The 23,027-nt window shown below is 36.3% G+C and overlaps 1 protein-coding gene across 7 annotated transcripts in view; it reads right to left on the bottom strand.

Moving 5' to 3' along the window:
- Window positions 1-3,426: 3,426 nt before the first annotated feature.
- ARHGAP21 (Rho GTPase activating protein 21) overlaps window positions 3,427-23,027 on the bottom strand; it is a 188,115-nt gene continuing 168,514 nt past the window's right edge. For 6 of the 7 annotated variants that reach the window (XM_023735026.1, XM_023735025.1, XM_023735029.1 and 3 more), the window contains 13 exons: window positions 20,716-21,000; window positions 18,043-18,107; window positions 17,827-17,966; window positions 17,062-17,204; window positions 15,971-16,126; window positions 15,801-15,879; window positions 13,649-13,722; window positions 13,473-13,562; window positions 12,498-12,623; window positions 12,267-12,308; window positions 11,837-11,942; window positions 9,892-9,923; window positions 3,427-6,357 (listed from right to left, as the gene is read on the bottom strand). In XM_023735026.1, coding sequence (XP_023590794.1) covers window positions 4,681-6,357; window positions 9,892-9,923; window positions 11,837-11,942; window positions 12,267-12,308; window positions 12,498-12,623; window positions 13,473-13,562; window positions 13,649-13,722; window positions 15,801-15,879; window positions 15,971-16,126; window positions 17,062-17,204; window positions 17,827-17,966; window positions 18,043-18,107; window positions 20,716-21,000 — 3,015 coding nt within the window. In that variant the 3' untranslated portion in view covers window positions 3,427-4,680. The remainder of the gene's footprint in view (window positions 6,358-9,891; window positions 9,924-11,836; window positions 11,943-12,266; window positions 12,309-12,497; window positions 12,624-13,472; window positions 13,563-13,648; window positions 13,723-15,800; window positions 15,880-15,970; window positions 16,127-17,061; window positions 17,205-17,826; window positions 17,967-18,042; window positions 18,108-20,715; window positions 21,001-23,027) is intronic. The other variant, XM_023735028.1, reaches the window with a different exon arrangement.

Raw genomic sequence — 23,027 nt, 5'->3', positions numbered from 1 at the left:
TTTCCCCTTTGAGGAAGTTGCCAGACTCTTCTGTTGTTCAGGGAAAAAGGCTAAGAGGTTAAAAGTAGGTTAAAAAAAAAAACAAAAACAACAAAAAACCACAGTGGTGACAAGAGAGTGCCTCAAAGGGTGGAGGTGACAAGTAATGGTGCTCAGGCATGCCAAGGAGGGGCCTGAGGAATTACCTCGGCTGTTGGCTGAGATCTCAGGAAGGTTCCGTCTTCTAGGGGCTGAACCAGAGATAGACCCAGTCTTACAAACATTGCAAACCTACCTCAACCAGCTCTGTCCTTGCCTGCCATAATATAGAGTGAATCCTCTCTGGAAGAAGATGTCACCCATAGCCTCTCCCATGTTTTAAATATATGTCTGGCATTTGATTAAAGGAAAAAAAAAAAAAAAAAAAAAAAAAAACAGACCTGCAGGTGACCCAGATATTAAAGTTGTCAGAAACAAACTTTAAATAACTGTAGTTAATATGTTTAAGAATAGGAATTCCGGAAGACTTAATTGTGCTCATGAGGAACTTGTACATAGACCAAGAGGCAGTAGTTCAAACAGAATAAGGGAATACTGCATGGTTTAAAATCAGGAAAAGTGTGAGTCAAGGTTGTATCCTTTCACCATACCTATTCAGTCTGTATGCTGAGCAAATAATCTGACAAGGTGGACTACATGAAGAAGAATGTGGCCTCAGGATTGGAGGAAGACTCATTAACAACCAGTGATATGCAGATGACACAACCTTGCTTGCTGAAGTGAAGAGGTCTTGAAGCACTTACTGAAGAAGATCAGACTACAGCTTTCGGTATAGATTATACCTCAACATAAAGAAAACAAAAATCTTCACAACTGGATCAATAAGCAACATTATGATAAACCGGGAAAATATTGAAGTTTTCAAGGATTTTATTTTACTTGGATCTACAATCCACATTCATGGAAGCAGCAGTTAAGAAATCAAATGACGTATTGCATTGGGCAAATCTGCTGCAAAAGACCTTTTTAAAGTGTTAAAAAGCAAAGATGTCACTTTGAGGACAAAGGTGTGCCTGGCCCACACCATGGTATTTTCAATTGCCTCATATGCATGCAAAAGTTGGACAATGAATAAGGAAGACTGATGAAGAATTGATGCCTTTGAATTATGGTGTTGGCAAAGAATATTGACTATACCATGGACTGCCAGAAGAACAAAGAAATCTGCTTTGGAAGAAGTTCGGCCAGAATGTTCCTGAGAAGCCTACTGAGACTTTGTCTCATATACTTTGGACGTGTTATCAGGAGGGATCAGCCCCTGGAGAAGGACATCATGCTTGGTAGAGGGTAAGCAAAACAGAGGAATACCCTCAACGAAATGGACGGACACAATGGCTGCAACAGTGGGCTCAAGCATAGCAATGATTTTGAGAATGGTGCAGGACCAGGCAGTGTTTTGTTCTGTTGTACATAGGGTCACTATGAGTTGGAACCCACTTGACAGCACCCGACAACATGTTCAAGACATCCATGACAAGATGAAGTTCACGAGAGAACTGGGATGTATGACAAAAGAATCAAATTTATACAACATTAAAATAAAATAACCAAAATTAAGAACTGAAATTAAGATTGGATGTTTTTGTTGTTGTTGTTATCTGCCATGGAGTCAGTCCCTGACTCATGGTAACCCATGTATGAAAAAAGAATCAAATTTTTACAACATTAAAATAAAATAACCAAAATTAAGAACTGAAATTAAGATTGGATGTTTTTCTTGTTGTTACCTGCCACGGAGTCAGTCCCTGACTCATGGTAACCCCATGCACAATGGAACACTGCCCCATCCCATGATCCGTTGACAATTGGACTGTTGTGATCCATAGGGTTTTCACTGAATGATTTTTTGGAGCAGATCACCAGGTCTTTCTTCCTAGTCCATCTTAGTCCAGGAGCTCCGCTGAAAACTCTTCAGCATCATAGCAACACATAAGCCTCCTCTGACAGACAGGTGGTGGCTGTGCATGAGGTGCATTGGCCAGGAATTTAACCCAGCTCTCCCCCATGGAAGGTGAGAATTCTACCACTGAACAACCAGTGTCCCACCACGAAGATTAACATTTCTAAATTTACATCTACCTAATAAACTAACTTGGCTGCCAACCAAAAGGCTGGCAGTTCGAATCCACCAGCCGCTCCTTGGAAACACTATAGGGAAGTTCTCTGTTCTATAGGGTCGCTATGAGTCGGGATCGACTCAACGGCAATAGACTTTTTTAAAAAATAAACTTCAAAATATATAAGGAAAATTTTGACAGGAATAAAAGAAGAAATTTACAAATCTATAATCATAACATAAGACTTACCACGCTTAGGAACTGACAAGAGCCAGGTAACAAATCAGTAAGGATACAGGAGATCTGAAAACATGATTAATACACTTGACCTAATCAACATAATGCAGCATCCAATAATGACAGAATACATACTCTTTTCAAGTAGACATGGTACACTTATCAAATTTGATTATATGCTGGTCATAACAGATTTCTCAAAAAATTTCAAATGAGTTAAAATTATCAGAGTATGTGGAATGATTATGTGGAATTATGCTAGAAAGCAGTTTTTAGAAAGGTAACTAGAAAACCTCCAGTGTTTTGGAAATTAAGCAATACACTTCTAAATAATTCACAGGTTAAAGAAAAAAAAATAGAAGATGTTTTGAAATGCAATAATAAAAAATATGGATATATATTTAAAATGCAGGTGTTAGAAAACAAGAAAGGCTGAAAATTTATGATTTAACTAGCCATCTCAAGTTAGAAAATATACAGCAAATTATATAAAGTAGAAAATAATAAATATGATGAATGAAATAAAATTGTTTGAAACTTGAACCTAACCTTTTTTACATATAAATAAAGAGCATTTTTGATGGTTTTAATAACATCCTGAATTTTCCAGGAATGTACCTAGAGTGTAAACTAAGTGTGTACTTTGTTTTGTTCGAACTTTACCAAGAGTCATGCATCATTTAGAGAAATCATATCACCAACAAAAAAACCATGCATGGTAGTCTCCATTTGTAGTTACTGCATTGTTAGTGATTCTACACACTGGTGCAACCATCTGATTACTTCATTATATTTTTGTAATGTAGTTGTACCTGAGCATTTACGTATTGGAATACTTATTACTTTATTAGAAATCACTTTCATTTCTTTTCTATTATGAGGGAATTATAAATATTTTAAATTACATAATAAACTGAATATATTAATTATATATGTAGATATTTATCTATGCATTTCATTTCAGAAGAGTAAAGGGGAAATTACAAAAAATTTTTATAAAAAGGGAATATTGGGTATGACAGGGTTGAGAACCTCTGTATTCAATGATTTTTAAGGTCCCTCTCATTCTCAGAATTTACCCATTATTTCTAAGAACAGCCCTGATATACTTTGTAACTAATGTGTGGCAGGCATTATATTTGGAACAGCATCTCACTTAAATCTAATAACCACCCTTATAATAGGTACTATTATTATGTTTATAAGAGGAAACAAATCCAGACAAGTTAAATAATTTGTCTAAGTTTACATACCTAGGAACTGTACAGTTGGTTTGACTCCCAAACTCATGTTCTTTTCACCCAGTGCCCTACAAGGAAAGGTAAACTACATATATTACTTATAGAAGTTAAAAATTGTTTATGTACAGGAGGGAGGTTACACCAATGTGAGCATGTATAAAAGATCCCTGCCAGGCTCAGCAAAAAAGAGGAGGTGGGATGTATAAATATAGCAGGTAAGTTTTTAAAAGTTAGGACCAATTAATCATATAAGGCAGTTATTAATAGGTGACATTTAAAAATATGTCATTAGAATTAAGTTCCAGGCCATACAAAGTTCACCAAAACAATTTTTATTTCCAGTGTTTAATTGGGTATGCACATCGGCATGACACAGGTTTGGATTCATTAAGTCCTCATGCAGAATTATATTCTTCTCAATAAAGAAGCCAGTTCCATCCAGGATTCACTATCTACATACCTATGTTACAACATTTATATCAAATCTGGTATCTGAAGAAAAGATACACATATATGTTCATTTAAGTTACGTATTTTACAGAAAGATTAAAAATTCAAGTCACACAAAACTCAAAAACTGTATTAAAAGCTTGAATATAAAACTCAGATATCCACCTGGAATGACTAAAGAATGAAAATTGTGTATCCACCTGTGTTAAAACTGGTAAATGTAATGAAATTTGTCACCAATAAAATGCATTCATTTATTCAATGTAAGTTATCTAATTTTAACAATATGGCACCCTAAAACCAAATGTATTTTTTATGATGAGGCACTTTTGTTAGTGATGAAACCAAAAGAACACATTTTGCTACATACTAATGCCAGCTATTTTCTTCAGTAATCTTGGGTATACACTATGTAGTAAGTTGCAACAAATACCTTGCTCATTTGTATACAACTATCCAATATATTTTTAAATATATATATATATATGTTCTTCTGGCTGTCGTAATGCACTGTAAAGCTATTTCACAGTGCAAAATGATGAAACCAGCCCAAATGAAGGCTGCATAATATCAGTTCTGGTACAAGAAAATATTTACAGAGTTACTGGAACATGTAACAGTAGCTTTTTATTTGCTGTAGTGGACATACCCCCAGCTTAAAGACAGGGATGAAACTGCGCTTTATTGCCTGGGGTTTCAGACAGTTTATGAGATTGGGCATTAGCTGCAGAACTAGCATTTTGGTCCACATTCTGGAAGCTTTCTCCATTTACTTGGTCAGGTGACTGTGGTGGTATGGAAAGAAGGGGCTTACTAGTTGAAGCCAAGATACTGGGAGAACTGCCTGCATCGGACTGAAAAGACAACGCTGTATCTGTCGTGGACACTTCTAATGTGCTAGTATTCTCAAGCTGCGGGGCTCCAGGCTCTCTTCTGCTAAGGTCGGGTGTACCGGGGCGTAAGCGCTCCCTTGCAAGCCAGTCTGAGATTGACAGGTCCTGGGCTGAGCATTTTGGTTTTAACCGATTTACAGCTGACAGTTCAGAGTCTCTCTCCCCGCTCTGCTCATGTGCTTTCCAAAAATTCAAAACACTTATTTCAGTAGCATCTCTATGCCCTCCCAGCGTATGTCTACGTTTGATGTTTTTCCTTTTTGCAGTTTCACCACTTGTTTTTTGATTTCCCACTCCAAACATATCATCTGCAGGTGCTTTTGGTCGCAGTTTTAAGCGATCTGCTATTTTCATTTTCCAAGTGGGTTCCTGCTTTTCTGATTCACTTCTGGTTGGTGTTAGCAAACTCCCAGTTGATTTTCCTTTTTTCATAACATCAAACACTTTAGTTATTGAAGGTGTTTCCTTCTCATTCTTGGCATCTCCTAGACTTCCACTGTCTGACTTAAATCTAGCAGATTTTTTTCTGGAAAGTGTATCACATTCAATAAGTTTATGTGAACTAAAGAGTTGCCTCCGGCTATCTAAACTTGGTGTTAAACTTCCGTCAGTACAACTTACTTCACTTCCTTCAGAATTTCTCCGGCTTGTCTTAGTAACTTCTTGTACTTTCCCTCGGAAAAGCCTCTCTGATGTCAAAGCTGTGGGAAAAACAGGAAAATCATTCTCACTGTCTGTCTCCACAGGCCTCCCTTCACTGATCAGTTCACTTCTCTCGTCATCAGCTTCGTCGCCCTTACTTTCTGCCACTGATTGCACCTCTGGGCTCAGCCGACTGGAGTCAAGGCTGGTCAGATATGTGGTAGATGAAGTAGTTGAGTAATCTGAGGTGATGGTGCTGACATTGGCTAAAAACTCGCTGTGTTTAGTTTCTGGACTGGTTGATTTCTTGGTGGAAAACCTTGCCAGAGAAGCCTGGGAAGAAGTGCTGAGCAAAGTGCCAGAGTCAGACCCTGTCTCTTCAAAGTGGGAGGACTTTTGCATCAAAAGTGATTTAGGGCTCTCTTTCAGTATGGTGAAGCGGCTGTTAAGAGTCGGTGACTTATTGTGTCTTGAATTGTGTGGCGGTGAGGGTTCTTCAGATGGTATACTGTCTTTTTGTAGTGATGTCTTCTCATCTTTTGTTGCACTGCTGTCTTTTGAAACGATGATCCTTTGTTTTCTGCCCAATGTCTCGCTCTCTTTTTTGGACTCTTCTTTAATATCATCATGACACTGTTCTGCATTTTCTTTCTTAAAAAATACAGTGTCCAATTCATCTTCTGAGCTGCTAGGTTGTGCTTTTTCTTTGGGCTTTTTCCTCTTGCGACTAGCAGCTGCAAATATGGAGGATACAAGCAGTTCTCTGCTATATTGCTCCTTTCCAGATCCCCAAGAACCCTGGGAAGCAATCAGAGAAAAGAGACTTTGAACACATGAACGTTATTGAGTTTATTTTCTGAAAAGGTTTTCCCAACCATTTCTTACTGAATTAGTTCTACTAAAGCTCTAAAAGCACTAACAGAGTGTAATTTGTTTTTTTAATCCCTAAAATAATTTTTTTATGTCTATAATTTATTGTGGATTGAAAAATACACAGGTTAGAGAACACATGGATACATAATATAATTCTATTTAACCACCAGAAAAGTTAATTGTAAATAGTAAAGTTGGGCAAGATATTCACCTACCTGTCAGCAATAATAATGGTATGGGAATCCTCTCTCAGTCGCCAGAGAATTAACAAAACCAACAACAACACCTAAAAATCCTTGCATTTAAATTATGTGTTGAGATTAAAAGGCACTTTTATGTATGTGTTTCATGTAATCCTCAAAAATACTTTCTTAAGAACAAAGTAGGAGAACTCCACACTTCCTGGCCTTAAAACATAACACTACAGTAATTAAAACAGTCTGATACTGGTACAAGGACAGGCATTTAGACCAATGGAATAGAATTGAGAGTCTAGAAACAAACCTATACATCTATGGTCAACTGACTTTTGACAAGGGTGCCAAGCGCATTCATTGGGGAAAGAATAGTGACTGAGTGACAAATACCTTAGAAAGAAAATAGCAGCCTCTATATCTCTCTTCATCTTTAATATACTGATTATTATATATATTTTTTGCTCCTCCTCACCCCGCCATGAGATGAGGAACTGTGCTAAGACACATTTTTTTATTTAATTTGTCTCATTTCTTGCCTGGTAGCATTTATTTGCCAAGTCATACATGGTCATATTTATTTGCCAAGTCATAGCCCACACAAGTCTGTCTTTCAGGGAAATGTTTTGTGCTGAAAGAGTTAAACAATATTCTGACATAGTTGAACATAATATCCTGACATAAGTTACTAAAATTTTATGACCAACTTCAACGTTCTAATTACAGATACAAATACTCTATCAGAGAAGCTCATTAAGATAAGGGACACTTTGGTCTTCCATTAGTTCTATCAGGCTGGACCTTCAGGGACTTGCCTTAGGTAAATCAGGTTGGTAATATCTTCATTTATGTCAAGGTAACAAGAGAATCAAAACACTCAGATAACAAAAAGTCAATGAAAGGATCTGAAATCCTTACCATAGAAATACTTTTAGTGCACTGTCACTGGTAAAGTTATAAGGTAGGCTATTAGTTTTTTGTTTTTGTTTTTGCTATGTATAATAGGTTCTTGATTACACTATTTAATTAATTTGTTCATAATGTCTGTATGTTAAGTAAATAGTCACGGGAGGGTGTCAATACACACTTGTTGACCATATCCCATTTAAGGCAAGCAGGGGGGCAGGAAGTATGTTGAATATTAGAAGCAAAGGTATTATTTCTCTATTGCCATAAAAATCTTAGGCAAGCTAAAATGATCATGCTGAAGTCTTGAAAAATAAGAATCAAAATTTAGGCTGTGTTGCACTAAAAAGGATCAATGAAAATGAAAATACAAAGTAATAGGACTTTGTTTTTCTAAGTTAAAAAGGATTTCAAAATGATACAGCACATTTCTAAGGTGTATTCACATTTTACCACATGCTGCTGAAGACTGTGGGGTAATGGTTGTGGCTGGCTCTGAAGGAGGAGACCTGATGTTCCTTCTCTAGCTTGCTGTGTATGACACTGAGCAACTGGTTCCCTTCAAACATTGCAATTTCATTGTTTACTTAAGAGAAGCAATTAGATTATATTACCTCTAAGGTTTTCTTAAGGTTCCCTTGAAAATTCTATGATTCTGTGATATATATTTGTGTTGGTGCAAATTACTCTACTTATTTTACATCTGCGAAACTGTTAGGAATAGTTGTAATACTTGCATCTCTGTATATACCAGGCCTGGCGCAACACCAGAATTAAGATGAAGAGATTCTTCTAAAATAGGTTAAGGAACGCGCATCCAGGGAGAGGTACAGCAAGGATTTCAAACAGGTCTGTCTGATTTAAAATCTTATCTTCTGGTAAAAGACACTGGGAAATTATTCTAGATTAAGGAAACTTAAAGAGACATGACAACTAAATGCAAGGAGTGATCTTTGATTGGATCTTGCTTAGGGGCATTAAAAACAAAGAACATCATTGGGACAATTGGGCAAATACGTATAAACATTACACCTTAGAAAATATTATACTGTATTCATGGTAAAATTCCTGAGTATGATAGTTATACTGTGATTATATAGGAGAATGCCCTTGTTCTTAGGGATTCATGATGAAGTATTTAGGGGTAAAATATTTTCACATCTACAAGTAACTCTCAAATGGTACAAGTGTATATCAAAATTTGCCAACTGATGAATATGGTAAAGAGCTTGGGTGTTACTGTATTATTCTAGCAATTTTTCTGTACGTTTAAAATTTTTCAAAATAAAAAGTTGAAGCAAAAAGATGGTAAAAGTCACAATATAAATGATAGTGATTTAGGTAATAAAATTAAAACTGTAAGATTTTCTGCAACAATTGTAATTTAATCATATGCAACCTCATTATAATATTTGAACATGGTATGTAAAATTCATGTCTCATTTCCAAATATAAACATTGTTTTAAGAAATTTATTGACAGTTCTAGTTGCTACTGCTTCAGGAGAACAAAGTTTGGACAAATTGAATTAATAAAAAATTTTCCAAGAACTGTAAGAACTTTCTAAAAATTTTTCAAAATCTTGTCTCATTTGGTGCTGTTGCCAACAGAATAGAAATTATGTAAAAACTGATTTTTAAAAAAATTGGTGATTTTGCTACAACTGAGGCAAGAATATATATTTTATATAAAATGCATAATAATAACACAATGTCTGTCCTAGTACTGAAATATTTACAGATGGGATGATACGATGTTTGGGATTTGATCTGAAATAGTCGAAGGAGGAAGAAGGCAGGTGGAGGGTGCAGGTGAAACAGGACTGGCCATGTGCTGATAATTGTTGAAGATGGATAATGGGTACATTCTGCTACCACTGAGTTAACTCTGACTCATAGTGACCCTACAGGACAGTGTAGAACTGCCCCATAGGGTTTCCAAGGCTGTGATCTTTACAGAAGCAGGTTGCCACATCTTTCTCCCTCAAAGCAGCTGGTGAGTTTGAACCACCAACCTTTAGGTTAGCAGCCGAGCACTTAACCACTGCACCACCAAGGCTCCTAAATGGGTACATAAGGGCTCTCTACTTTTGAAATGTTAGAAATTTTTCATATTAAAAAATGATGGAAAAAAGCCTCATTCTTTATATTAAACTACACTAACAGAAATCTAGTATTTCAACTCATAATCCAGTATCCTTCCATCATATTCTATTTTAAGAATTAATTTTTCCCTTTATTTGACTTTGCTGCTCTGTCTCATCACAGACTGGGGTGCATTTGCATACTAGGCATAACAATCAGCCAAAAAAAAAAAGGCAATCCCCCCCTATATTTCAAAAGTGTACTGAACAATTTACCTTAGATTTAGCTGAGTCACTAGTAGCTGAATCTGTGAGAAGTTAAATAAAACATGGTCAGTATTAGCCAATCTTTACCGCTTTCAACAAACAATGCAAAACTTATGGAAAAGACAGGCACAGAACAAGACGTAAAAGCAAAACTCAAACAAAACCAGAGAACACAGTGGATAGTCAGAGCTCACAAAGATGCAAGCTGCACCACAGAAAGCCACCGCCATGAAAGGATGCTGTGAATTGTAGGCAGAACCAGCTCAATGATAGGAATGGCAAAGGAGCCCTGTGCTAAACAAAAACAGAAATACTACTGTTTATTAAATTTTCTTATTTAAATCTAGCAATAAAGAAGCTTGAAGACCTTTTCACAATTGGACTGTGTACCACATCCTGTATCTGAAACTGATACACAATGTAGAACTTGTAACATTGTTGGCTGCCTTAGCTACAAATTGAGACACTCAGTGTATTTATGTTGATTTTTGTCAGACTGTTAAACTTAGTTCCTTAAATTTTATAGCATATACTATATGCGTATGGATGCAAAAGAGGCATGAGGATAACTCTGCTTCCAGGTCACTTTGATTTTATGTTAAATTAATGCTGATCTAGGTGCTTTAGACCCCACTTTCAGATCAGTGAAGTCAGGGATCCTTTTGACTAGTTTGGTTAAATTGCTACCAGTTTTGTAATTTATCTATTAACAAATGCTATTATGAAAATGGAAAAAATGGAGACCATATTTTACTGTCTGGCAAAAACTCAGATTATACAATTATAAAGAGGGTAGAAAGGGGCTAGCATTATTCAGGATAATACCAATTTTGAAATTTCATCTTTCAACTTTAGGGAAATTGTTTTTCAAAATGAATGAGCTGAGCCCCATGCCACACCCCTTTTTGACACATGGCTAAAATGCTTTATGACTTCAAAAACTGGTAGACCATACCATGCTATTTCTCCTCAGGGTCTGCTTCAGAAATAACAAGAAACAGCAGAAAAACTTTTAAGAAAGTAGTATTGATCTGTTTACAATAATCTTAAGAGAAAATTTACACCACAGATCAACTATGTTTGCATTTACAAGAATCGGGGGTTTCTGCAGACAAGGCAGCTACAGTGTGGGCAACAATCCTCCTTCTTCCTACAGTTCCAGCTGTCCATCAGGGACATCACAGAATCCACTAGTGACATTACCGTGTGATAGACTCCTCCCATTTCACCTGTTTCAACATCAGTATAGATTTGCCTGTGTCAGTAAGTGCTGAAAAAACCCTTTAGGACTAAAACAAGAACTAGAGACAAAGGGAGAACATTGTGTGAAACAACATGCTAGATTAGTGCAACAGCTTGGCAGGAGAAAATGTTCATCAAAAGAGTCTATAAAAACTAATATTTAATCAAATATTAGGGCGGCAATAGAAAACAAGAAAAATAAATGTTTCATAGATCTATAGTGACGAATAATATACTGTATTTAAGAAAATGATGCCCATTAGCAATTCAACATATATATAACTTGCTGCTTTTAAAACAGAACTTCTAGCTCAAGAATCAGAACTATTTATACAGTCTAGATCATACTTTCTGCCATCACAGCAACCACATATTCAGTAGCATATATCTGTTTTACCTTGTGATGACTATTACATGGAAACTGTGAATTAAAAAAAAAAAACAAAACAGTGGTTTGCATGCTCATTTCCCTCCTATTTCCATTCTGACAATAATTACAACTCCATGCACTGCCAATGGCATTATAGTCACTGGAAGATAATAAGATCAATCAGAAAAGGAAGATTCAGTTTTTAGTAATAGAAAGAAAAGAAAAGGAAGAAGAAGAGAGAGAAAAATCATAGTGAATTGTTACTTATGATTGATTTGTTCTTTCATGTTGTAAGAATTCAGCTTTTAACCTAGAGCTCAATACCGTCCAGGCAAGAGTTACCTGATACATCTCCTGGGGATACGCCTGTCCTTCCAATGTTGGTGAGTAAATGATCTATGTTTGGCACTGGCTGGGTGTCTACTGTGCTCTCCTCCTGCACCGTTGTCTATGGTTAATAAACAAAAATCTCCTCATCATCTCTTCAGAGAGATTTTCTTTAAAATTCAAACAACATTTAGTAAAAGACACGTATTACTGAGTGGAGCACACATGCTTAATTTTTTTCTTTACATTGTTTACATATAATTAACTGCAGAATAAGCATTATACTTGTATTTCCATTAGGTAAGATACTGAGGAGCTATAGACCTGCTTCCAGTCTGCAAAGCAGACAATAGCATACAAAGCAGGAGGTTGGCATTGTTGTAGCACCCGGATCTTGTGTCCCAGAGGAAATAACAGAGCACAAATGCTGATGGACAATACTCACAAGAGGTTCTTCGGCACCTTCTTCTGTGAAAAACCAGTCATGCTAAAATTTAAAATAAAAAAGGTGAAAAGAGAAATTAAATAACTTCCCAAATATGTCTATATCTTGGAGGATGGAATATAAAAAAGACAATTTTTTTTAGGAAAAAAATAATTATAATGAAAATTCTGTCCTACCAAATATCAGCTGCTCATTAAAATGAATTTTCTTGGAGGTTGACCATAAACTTACGTGTTGGATAAGTGTTTCTACAATTTTATACTGGTCAGGCATGTGAGTAACCATGTGTGTCATGTTATCTTCTGATGTTCTTACAAGAGTTGGACCAAAAACGATTGCTAGATTTCTTGGTTCCATCTGAAACAAAAGATGTTATTGGAAAAATATGAGACTTTTCCTTAAGAAAGTAGGCTTAAACTCCTGTTATATTCATATTTTATTTCTGAAAGGTTCTTTTGATGAAAAAGAATTCAAAGAAGAATGGCTGGCTGATGTGGGTAAAAAAATGATGCTTTTTAGATAGGAAATCTTTTCCATAAGCAAATCTATACATAACTTATTTTTCTGTTTTACTGACAATGTGCAATGCTTAATTGACATTCATTTCTTCCAAGAAGTCTTTGAAAGCAATTGATTTGGTTTAAAACTAGTATTACCAGAGCTAGAGTAGCTGACAAAAATTTTAAAATCAAAGGAAGAAAAAAAAAAAAAAAACCTCGGAAAAAAATTGGGAAATTCTTTCTCCTCAAAACCTGACAAATGAACAGAAGTGCTTAAAGATACATAAAATGTTTCAAATTTGCCCCAGTGGCACATTAAAATCACTAATATGTAAAAACACAATGTCTGCAAATACTCTTTTTTGATCATTTTTTATTTTAACCAAATCTTCTGAAGCTCTTTGCTTAGACTCCCACCAATCTGAATGCCTGGATATTATATACTTCTGTGTTTATACTCATGTAGCAAAATATAAACACAGTATTTATTTTTAGAGTCAACATCACAAAAGAAAAAAGGTGGAGCAGTTATTCAAATAGAAATAAATAAACTTGCATCATCCTGTGTATCAATATCAGTTTGATGTATTTTAGAGATTTCATGGATTTATAAGCCTGTTTTTGATTATTTTTCATGAAGCAATGAAGCATACCTTTTCAACTAAGGCCACTCGAAGTACGTACTTTCAGTATGCACTTTACATACCTTATTTTTTTCTGAATTTTCTGCCACTGTCTTCAGATGAGCCGAAAGAAACTTAAGTGTTTCAAAATGATGTTCAGGTAAATCATGAATCTGAAACATATTATTTTTATGATGGATTTAAGATATTTAAATGATGAATTTTAGTTCTACCACCAAATACATAAAATAATACCTACTAGTCTTTTTAATGTTTTCAGACGCTCTAGAGGATCTTCTTTACGATTGGCTTCAATAAAGTCGGCATATTTATCTGACAACGACAATAAGAACCATAAAACAAAATTATCTTAACTTGCTACCAAAAAAAAAAAAACAAAAAAAAACTCCAAAACTTGTTGCCGTTGAATCGATTCTGACCCACAGCAACGCTATAGGCAAGAGTAGAACCCATAGGGTTTCCAAGGAGCGGCTGGTGGATTTGAACTGCTGACCGTTTTGGTTAGCAGACGTATCACTTAACCACTGTGCCACCAGGGTTAACTTGCTTAGGTAAATTATAATTTAGTTTTCCCTTGAGGTTCAATTTCAAGACACAGTTAAAAAATGTAGGGAAGATCCCAAATCACCTTTTCTTTATTGTGTTTTAGGTGAAAGTTTAGAGCGCAAATTAGTTTCGCATTCAAAAATTTATACACAAATTGTTTTGTGACATTGGTTGCAATGCCTGCAAAGTGTCAGCACTCTTCCCCTTTCCCTTTACACCCCTGGCTCCCCGTGTCCATTCGTCCAGTTTTCCTGTCCCTATCTTCTCATCTTTACTTTTGGGCAGGTGCTGCCCATTTGGTCTTGTATACTTGACTGAACTAAGGAGCACATTCCTCACACGTGTTGTTTGTTTTACAGGCCTGTCTAATCTTTGGCTGAAAGGTGGACTTCAGGAGTGGCTTCAGTTCTGAGTTAGCAGGGTGTCCGGGGCCATAGTCTCAGGGGTTTCTCTAGTCTCTGTCAGACCAATAAGTCTGGTCTTTTTTAGTGAATTTGAATTTTGTTCTACATTTTTCTCCCGCTCTGCCCAGGACCCTCTATTGTGATCCTTGTCAGAGTGGTGGGTGGTGGTAACCAGGCACCATCTAGTTCTTCTGGCTCAGGCTGGTGGAGGCTGTGGTTCTTGTGGTCCATTAGTCCTGTGGACTAATGTTTTCCTTGTGTCTTTGGTTTTCTTCATTCTCCTTTGCTCTGAACATGATGAGACCAATAGACGTATCTTCAGATGGCCGCTTGCATGCTTTTAAGACCTCAGATGCTACTTGCCAAGGTAGGATGTAGAATATTTTCTTCATGAACTATGTTATGCCAATTGACCTAGACGTCCCCCAAGACCACAGTCCTCAGCCCTCAGCCACAGTAACTCAGTTCCTGAAGGTGTTTGGAAGTATCTAGGAAGCTTCTATGACTTTGCCTCGGTCAAGTTGTGCTGACTTCCCCTATATTGTGTGTTGTCTTTCCCTTCACTTCTCTACTGTCTAGTTAGTGATTTCTCCTCTCCACCCCTCCCCTCCCTCGTAACCATCAAAGATTGTTTTTTTCTGTGTGTAAACCTTCTTTTGGGTTTTTATAATAGTGGTCTCATACAATATTTATCCTTCCGTGATTGACTTATTTCACTCAGAATAATGCCCTCCAGATTCATCCATGTTGTGAGATGTTTCACGGATTCATCATTGTTCTTTATTGTTGCATAGTACCAAATCACCTTTGAAGAGTCTCTAAAACTGCTATCGTTTTTAATGATCCTCTAAGCCTTATCATCAAATAAAACAAAATTCCCTGAAATGTGAGTTCCCTTAGGGTATCATCCTATATTCATATAGCCTGTATATTCCTTTCTCCCCGACCACAACATCTATTAGAGTATCTTATATGTAGTTTCTTTTATATAGAGGATGTCACATATCACTCAAATATTTATCTCGACTGAAAAAAATGTTTTCCAGTAACTACAGGGTTGCTATGGGTCAGAATCGACTCAATGGCAATGGGTTTGTTTTTTGGTTTGGTACCTTATTATGTCTGAAGATTTTGACTGACAACAATAATAATGTATTTTTAATTTGACTGTAAACATGGATAACATGAAAGCAAATACAGAACCTAAACAATTTTTTAAATTGCAATTTTTCATTTAAATTTATCAGGAAAAGAAAAAAATAATCCAATGACAAAAAAAGCACATAATTATGCTTCTACCATGTCAGTAAGAACTAAATAAGACCATCTGTTGCCCTTGGCAAAAATACTTTTTCCTGGTTCAATTTACTGTTCTACGGTTTTCTAATAGTCATAATTTCAAATTGTTTCATCTGGTATCTTTCACGGGAGTTAACTCACCATTTGTGAAGAGAGGTTCAGGGAGTTTTCTGAAGAATGATTTTAGTAGACTGCTTATCACATTCAAATCTCGCCATTTCTAGGTATACAAAATAGAAACACAGTATTTTTCGCGTCAACCATCACAAAAGAAAAAATTGGAACAGTTATTCAAATAGAAATAAACTTACATCATCTTGTATATCAATATCAGTCATTCCCTTGTTGAGTTCTTCTTGCATACTCGAGATGGCTGCATTATTTCCAGGAACTCTATAAATACCTGTATATTCAAGACCTCTTTCTTCAACTAATTTGCAACATATGTCAACTATTAATGGAATATACTGCAAAACAAGAAATAAACATTTTTACTTAATACAACACAAATGTTTATATTCAGCTGGTAGTTGCATCATAGCTAAAAAACCCTTTTATCCAAGAGGAAATATATAAATTGCTATTATGTGATGTAGAGGAAATAAGGAATAGAGACAGTGTAGAGCTTCGAATAGATAAAACCAGCAAGAGATATTGAAGCCAGTGGGAAAAGAATAAATAGGCCGAGACAGAAAGAGAAGGGCCTATGAGGAGATCACAGCTAGGAAATAATAACAACTAAGTAGAATGTAGGGAAGGAAGTTTGAATGAAGGGGGATAAAGTAAAACAACAACAACAACGACAAAAAGAACAGGGGAGAGAGTTACATCAATCAGCTCATAATTTCAATCTTAACACGTGTTGTAAACGCACACATGCACACACACGCACATTTACATTTATTATACTTTCTTAATTGGGTCCTTGTTTTAAGATGCTAAAAGCAGAAACACACATGATTTGAAAATAAATTCTTGCCCACCCTTTCAGATATATTTCAAATACATGCCTAATGGCTGAATAACCGCTGTATTTCAGAGTCAATGCATCAGAAAAAAGCATTATAGATAAATGTACGCCACACCCTCTTGCAGGTCAGAAATGCTTAGGGAAACTAAGGTTTGCAAAGAGGAAAATACAAAACAAGCTGACACCCTCTATTAACTGCAAGACCATATACTTGTTGCCATCGAGTCGATTCTGACTCATAGCAACCCTATAGGACAGAGTAGAACTGCCTCATAGGGTTTCCAAGGAGCGGCTGGTGGATCTGAACTGCCGATCTTTTGGTTAGCAGCCAAATGCTTAACCACTGCACCACCAGGGCAAGGACATATACTCAGGTCCTATTATGATTACAACGAAATTAATGACTTTAGGAAATCCAGTGTTGTCTCCTACCCGATTAGTATGAGCTGGGGGGCAGTCGTCCAGTCTGACACCAAACGTTCCTGTAGCAGTAGGCTTTTTTTCAAATGTCTTCCTCATAATACTTGGAATGCCTTTTCTCCATGTGCCTTTGTCTTTTGGGGGACTGGTATCATCTTTTGATTTTTATTACAAATAAAATGATATAATAAAGGAAATAGAAATGAGTGTTTCAAGTATGGCTTCAAAAATCCTTATCAATGTTTACATAAATCAGAATCCTGTAATATAAGTAATACATACTAAATTTGCAAAAAATATTGTATTATATTCTCTTCTTAAGATAGCATTCCTTTTAACCTTCCATATAATTTAATAGGTATCAATTCTATTCCTTCACCCTTTTATAATCTGTATCATGATTTTCTTTAACATTCAAGAAAATAAAATCAAGGTGTCATCTTCATAGTGAGATTTTAGCAAAAGGATATATAATAGTTTTATCTCAAAATGATAGGACCTGGGTCCTCTGAGTCATTCAAATTTGTAATGTCTTTGATATAGATGTATGTTATATTTTCCTTCACTTTGTCTTTTTAACAAAAGCTGGTATCTTGGACCACATCTTAAAGGGAAAGGCCCAATTAGCCTAGACCAGGCCTACGGTGATCTGTGAACTAGCTGACACTGAGCCTAGATCAGTAGACATGGCAGAGAAAATCATTAAAGTAGGTTTAAAAATCCCAGTTTTAAATCATTTTATTTGTTAAATCTATCCAAGAAAGCTAACATCAGTACCTTTACTGAGGAGTTTCCTTTCTGACTCTTCCTTTGGAGAGTGTGGACTTTGAGTCTTTGCCTCTGATTTCGCACCAAGCAAAGTCTGCCTGATGCTGAGACTCTGGCGAGGTGTTTTTGTCAACTGTTCTGCTTTGCTGCTGAAAGAAATAAAGATTCCTTAACAATTACCTATTTTACATCCAAATTAAACTATAGGCATGGTGGGATTCTCACCTCATCAGACTATTATATTCTTTTATTCTCCGACTAATTAGATCCCTATTGGTAACTCCAGTGTCCTATAGAACAAACAGAAGGTAAGATTAGAAAGTCAATTCTAAGTATAAACAGTGATCCCTACTGTACTACTTTGCTATTTCAATATAAACCCTATACTTCACTCAGTGTGGAACTCTTTTCAACCCCATCATGTTACAAATGTACCCTTATTGCCAAGAGTGCTCCATTTATTTTCTGCACTCCTACAATACCTAACATTACAACAGCAAATAACAAGTGTTCATACGTACTGAATTGGTCTATCATTTTCAATAAAGGATTGGGAAGCAGCAGAATGTCAGTTTTTTCTCTCACTAATACCAGAAAGAATGATCACCATTTAAAAATAATACAATTGGATAAAAGATGGGAAAATACTGCCAGGATTTGTTAATGATTAATTTGTAGGAGCAGTGAGATTGAGGGTCAATTAGTATTAGAAATGGCAGTTAGACTATGAGATGAGAAAAGCTCAAAAGTGTTTCGTTTTAACTTCAATAGGTTAACTTTTATAATATACTATATGGTAAACCTGGAACATAGAGTAATGATTTTTTTTTTCTATAGACACCAAGGAGTCCCTGCATGGTGCAAATGGTTAAGTGCTTGATGATTAGCTGAAAGGTTGCTGCTTTCAACCCACTCAGAAGCGCCCTGGAAAACAGGCCTGGTGATATGCTTCTGAAAGGTCACAGCCTTGAAAACTCTATGGAGCAGTTCTACTTTGCGCACATGGGGTTGCCATGAGTTGGAATTGACTCAACAGCAACTAATAACAACACAGTCCCCAATTATACATTGGCCTCTGTCCACATTTTCACTTGTCTCATTTTGATTATAATGAATGACAAAACAATTCACAAAGAATGCAGACTTTGGAGTCGAACAAACTTGAATTCAAAACGACTATTCCACTTCCTAGCTGAGAAATCTTATGGTTAAGATCTGGAATAAGATTGCCTGGGTTCAAATCCTAGCTTTGAACTTATTAGCTATGTGACCTTGGGAGAAGTTACTTAACCTCTCTCTGCCTCACAGTTTCCTTGTTTATAAAATGGTGATAATAATAATAGTGTGCATTTGTAGGGCTGCTGAGATCAATTCATGCGGAGTGCTTAAAATAGTGCCTGGCACATGGTATATGCTCAATGAATATTAACCATTGTTATTTTCTCATCTATAAAATTGGGAAAAAATATCTGTGTTTTAAGATTAGATGATGATGATGATAATGGCTGATATTAACTGTTTATTATCTGCCAGGCAGTATGCTGCATTCTTCATAAACATTATCCATTCAATCCTCAAAACAGTCATATGTTTCACAGGTGAAGAAATGGAAGCTTATCAGGGATAAGTAACTAGCCACAACTGCACAGTTAGTAAATGATAGAGCAATTAAATCTAGGTCTTTCTGAATCCAGAACATGAGATTTTAACAATCACACTCTACCACTATGAGTCAGTACCCACTTGATGGCAATGGTTTATGGGCTTGATAGAATGCTTGGCGTAGAGCTGCTTATTAAACAGGAATGCCACTGAACTGTCACTCACAGCTAAAATCTACAGCCAAGTTCTTATTCTTTCTGATTACTTCACAAAAATTCAGGTCTGGATTCTTTCTTCATAAGTGGGTGGTTGTGGAACAAAGGTTGTATGATAATTGTTACTCATAAATAAGGGCAGGATGTAAACTACCAGAGAAAATTTTCCTATGGTGTAAGTTTTCATAATTTGAATTGGAAATAATGGAAATGACTAAATTAAAGATGATAATTTGCATGACCCTTCAGCTAATGTAGGTATTCTTATGTACTGTGAGCAAGGAAAATGAGCTTTGTGCTTTTATGTCATAACAATGGGCACGAAAGGTGAGAAGAACGTGTAAGAAAAACCGTGTTAATGATATGAAAAAAAGTGCTCTTGAGCAAAAGCTAGACTTACTCATTGATGGATTTGCTTAGTAAAGTTTATAATACATATACTTACAAAGACTACCTTGACTATCTAAATTCCTGCTGTAAAAATATGTTGGTACTGTAAGCTAGAAATTCTCAAGTCCCTAAACATTATTCTTCATTTAAAAACAAACAAACAAATCTAGTTCACTACATGATTTTTGATAATGCAAGTTTTCTTAGAAACCAATTATTATATTACCATAAGCTATCTTATATTTTTGCCTGTGTCATTCCATTAGCAATAACCATAATACCCATATGTCTTTGTATTACATAGTAATTTGTTTTGATAAGCATTTTCACTATAGTTTAAGCCCCACAACAATCCAGTTTTTGAGATGAGAAAACAGATACAGAATTATTTACACATAAAGGTAATGGCCAGGACTAGGAACCTACGTCTCATCATCTGTGGTTTATTGCTTCTGAGAAGGCATGCAGAGTATATGAATAACCTATCTTTCTAGTTCAGCAATGGTGATTTTCCAATAACTGGAAATCATACAAGTACATTTTTCTTTTTGATCACTGCTATTTTCTAAATGAAAATATAAATACAGCATACTTTTTTTTTTTTTTTACAAAATGATGTATCAGATTCTTTGTCTTCTTAAGGAAAATGTGAGTGTCAGTTTTCATCACCCACATTATTTTGAACATATACCTCTTCATTTAGGTTGCTACTCTCCTGGATAGTCTTGATCCATGCTAACATATCATCTCTGTCTTCAGCTTGAAAGAGGCATTCACAATCTGATGTGGTAAGTCGAAACACATTCTTCCTCTTGGTCTCACTGTAAGAGATGTCTATTAAGCAAGCATTAACACTGATGGGTTGCTCTTCCTCAGATGGAGTCGTCTGTTCTCTTTTGTCTTTGTACAAGTAAAGTGAATGACCCCGAAGTACAACATACATCTGTTTCCATGGTCGAATACTTCCACCAACTCGCTAGAAAACATGAAACAGTTCTTGAATACATAATACTTGGCTAAATCTTTGTGACAGGATAAGCATATTAAGCAACACTATTAACATGCATAAATGTATACCTCATGTAGAAGATGTCTAATTTATATCAATACATACTTATTAGGAGAGTAAAGATAAACATTTTAGTAAATCAAATTAGGCAATGTATTCATATTGAAGTCAAGGATAGTGAAAACCTAACCTTAATTTAGCTGGGAAGACAAAACAAAGCAATTAAAATAAGTGTAGTAAAATGTTAATGGACTAGAAAATTTTTAGAAAACAATTTTAAATCAAAGTTAAAAAACATTTTTGAGTGAAAGTAAGTCTACGACAAGACTTACAGTATGCAAATGACCAATACTACAGAAGAAGATCCCAAAACAATATACACAATGAATTAACAAAGTTCATCAACTTTATACAGTCAAGCAACAATATCCACACCCAGGTGGGTTTTCTTTCAAATTTTGAACTTTTTCGGCAGTATTAAAATTTTCTTTTTTTCCCCCAGAGGTTAGTGGAAATTAACAAATTTTATTTTGAATCACATTTTTGGCCTTAGTCTTTTTTTCCATTTTTTTTTTTTTTTTTTTACTGTGCTTTAAGTGAAAGTTTACAATTCAAGTCAGTTTCTCATACAAACATTTATACACACATTGCTATGTGACCCTAGTTGCTCTCCCTATACTGTGACAGAACACTCCTCCTTTCCACCTCTGACTGCCCATGTCCATTCAACCAGCTCCTGACCCTCTCTGCCTTCTCATCTCGCCTCTGGACAGGAGCTGCCAAGAAGCACATTCTTCATCAGTATCACTTTATGTCCCATAGTCCAGTCTAATTTTTGTCTGAAGTGTTGGCCTCAGGAGAAGTTTTAATTCTGGGCCAACAGAGGGTCCGGAGGCCATGTCTTCCGGGGTCCCTCCAGTCTCAGTCAAACCATTAAGTCTGGTCTTTTTACTAGAATTTGAGTTCTGCACCCCACTTTTTTCCTGCTCCGTCAGGGACTCTCTGTTGTGTTCCCTGTCAGGGCAGTCATTGGTGGTACCTGGGCACCATCTAGATCTTCTGGTCTCAGGCTGATGGTGTCTCTGGTTTATGTGGCTCTTTCTGTCTCTTGGGCTAACACTCTCCTTGTGTCTTTGGTGTTCTTCATTCTTCTTTACTCCAGGTGAGTTGGGACCAATTGATGCATCTTAGATGGCTGCTCGTTAGCTTTTAAGACCCCAGATGCCACTCACCAAAGTGGGATGCAGAATATTTTTAAAAATTTTTTCCCATACAAAAATTTATACATATATTGTTATGTGACTCTAACTGCTCTCCCCATACTGTGACAGCACACTACTCCTTTCCACCCCGATTCCCCATGTCCAATCAACCAGCTCCTAACCCTCTCTGCCCTCCCATCTCACCTCCAGACAGAAGCTGCCCATTTAGTTTCTTGTATCTACTTGAGCTAAGAGGCACACTCCTCAAGAATATCACTTTATGTCCCACAGTCCAGTCTAATCTCTGTCTGAAGAGTTGGCCTCGGAAACTGTTTTAGTTCTGAGCTGATAGACAATCTAGGGGCCATGCTTTCTGGGCTACCTCCAGTTTCAGACCATTAAGTCTGGTTTACTTACTAGAATTTGAGTTCTGCACCCCACATTTCTCCTGCTCCATCAGGAACTTTCTGTTGTGTTCCCTGTCAGAGCAGTCATTGGTGGTAGCCGGGCACCATCTAGATCTTCTGGTCTCAGGCTGATGAAGTCTCTGACTTATGTGGCCCTTTCTATCTCTTGGGCTAATACTTTCCTTGTGTCTTTGGTGTTCTTCATTCTCCTTCACTCCAGGTGGTCAGGACCAATTGATGCATCTTAGATGGCCGCCTGCAAGCTTTTAAGACCCCAGACGCCACTCACCAAAGTAGGATGCAGAAGATTTTCTTAATAAGCTTTGTTATGCCAATTGACCTAGATGTCCCCTGAAAGCATGGTCCCCAGACCCCTACCCCTGCT

Source organism: Trichechus manatus, unplaced genomic scaffold, assembly GCF_000243295.1.
Source record: "Trichechus manatus latirostris isolate Lorelei unplaced genomic scaffold, TriManLat1.0 scaffold00075, whole genome shotgun sequence".
Taxonomy (NCBI): domain Eukaryota; kingdom Metazoa; phylum Chordata; class Mammalia; order Sirenia; family Trichechidae; genus Trichechus; species Trichechus manatus.
The sequence above is the reverse complement of the archived record's forward strand: the minus strand, read 5'-3'. Positions and strand labels throughout refer to the sequence as shown.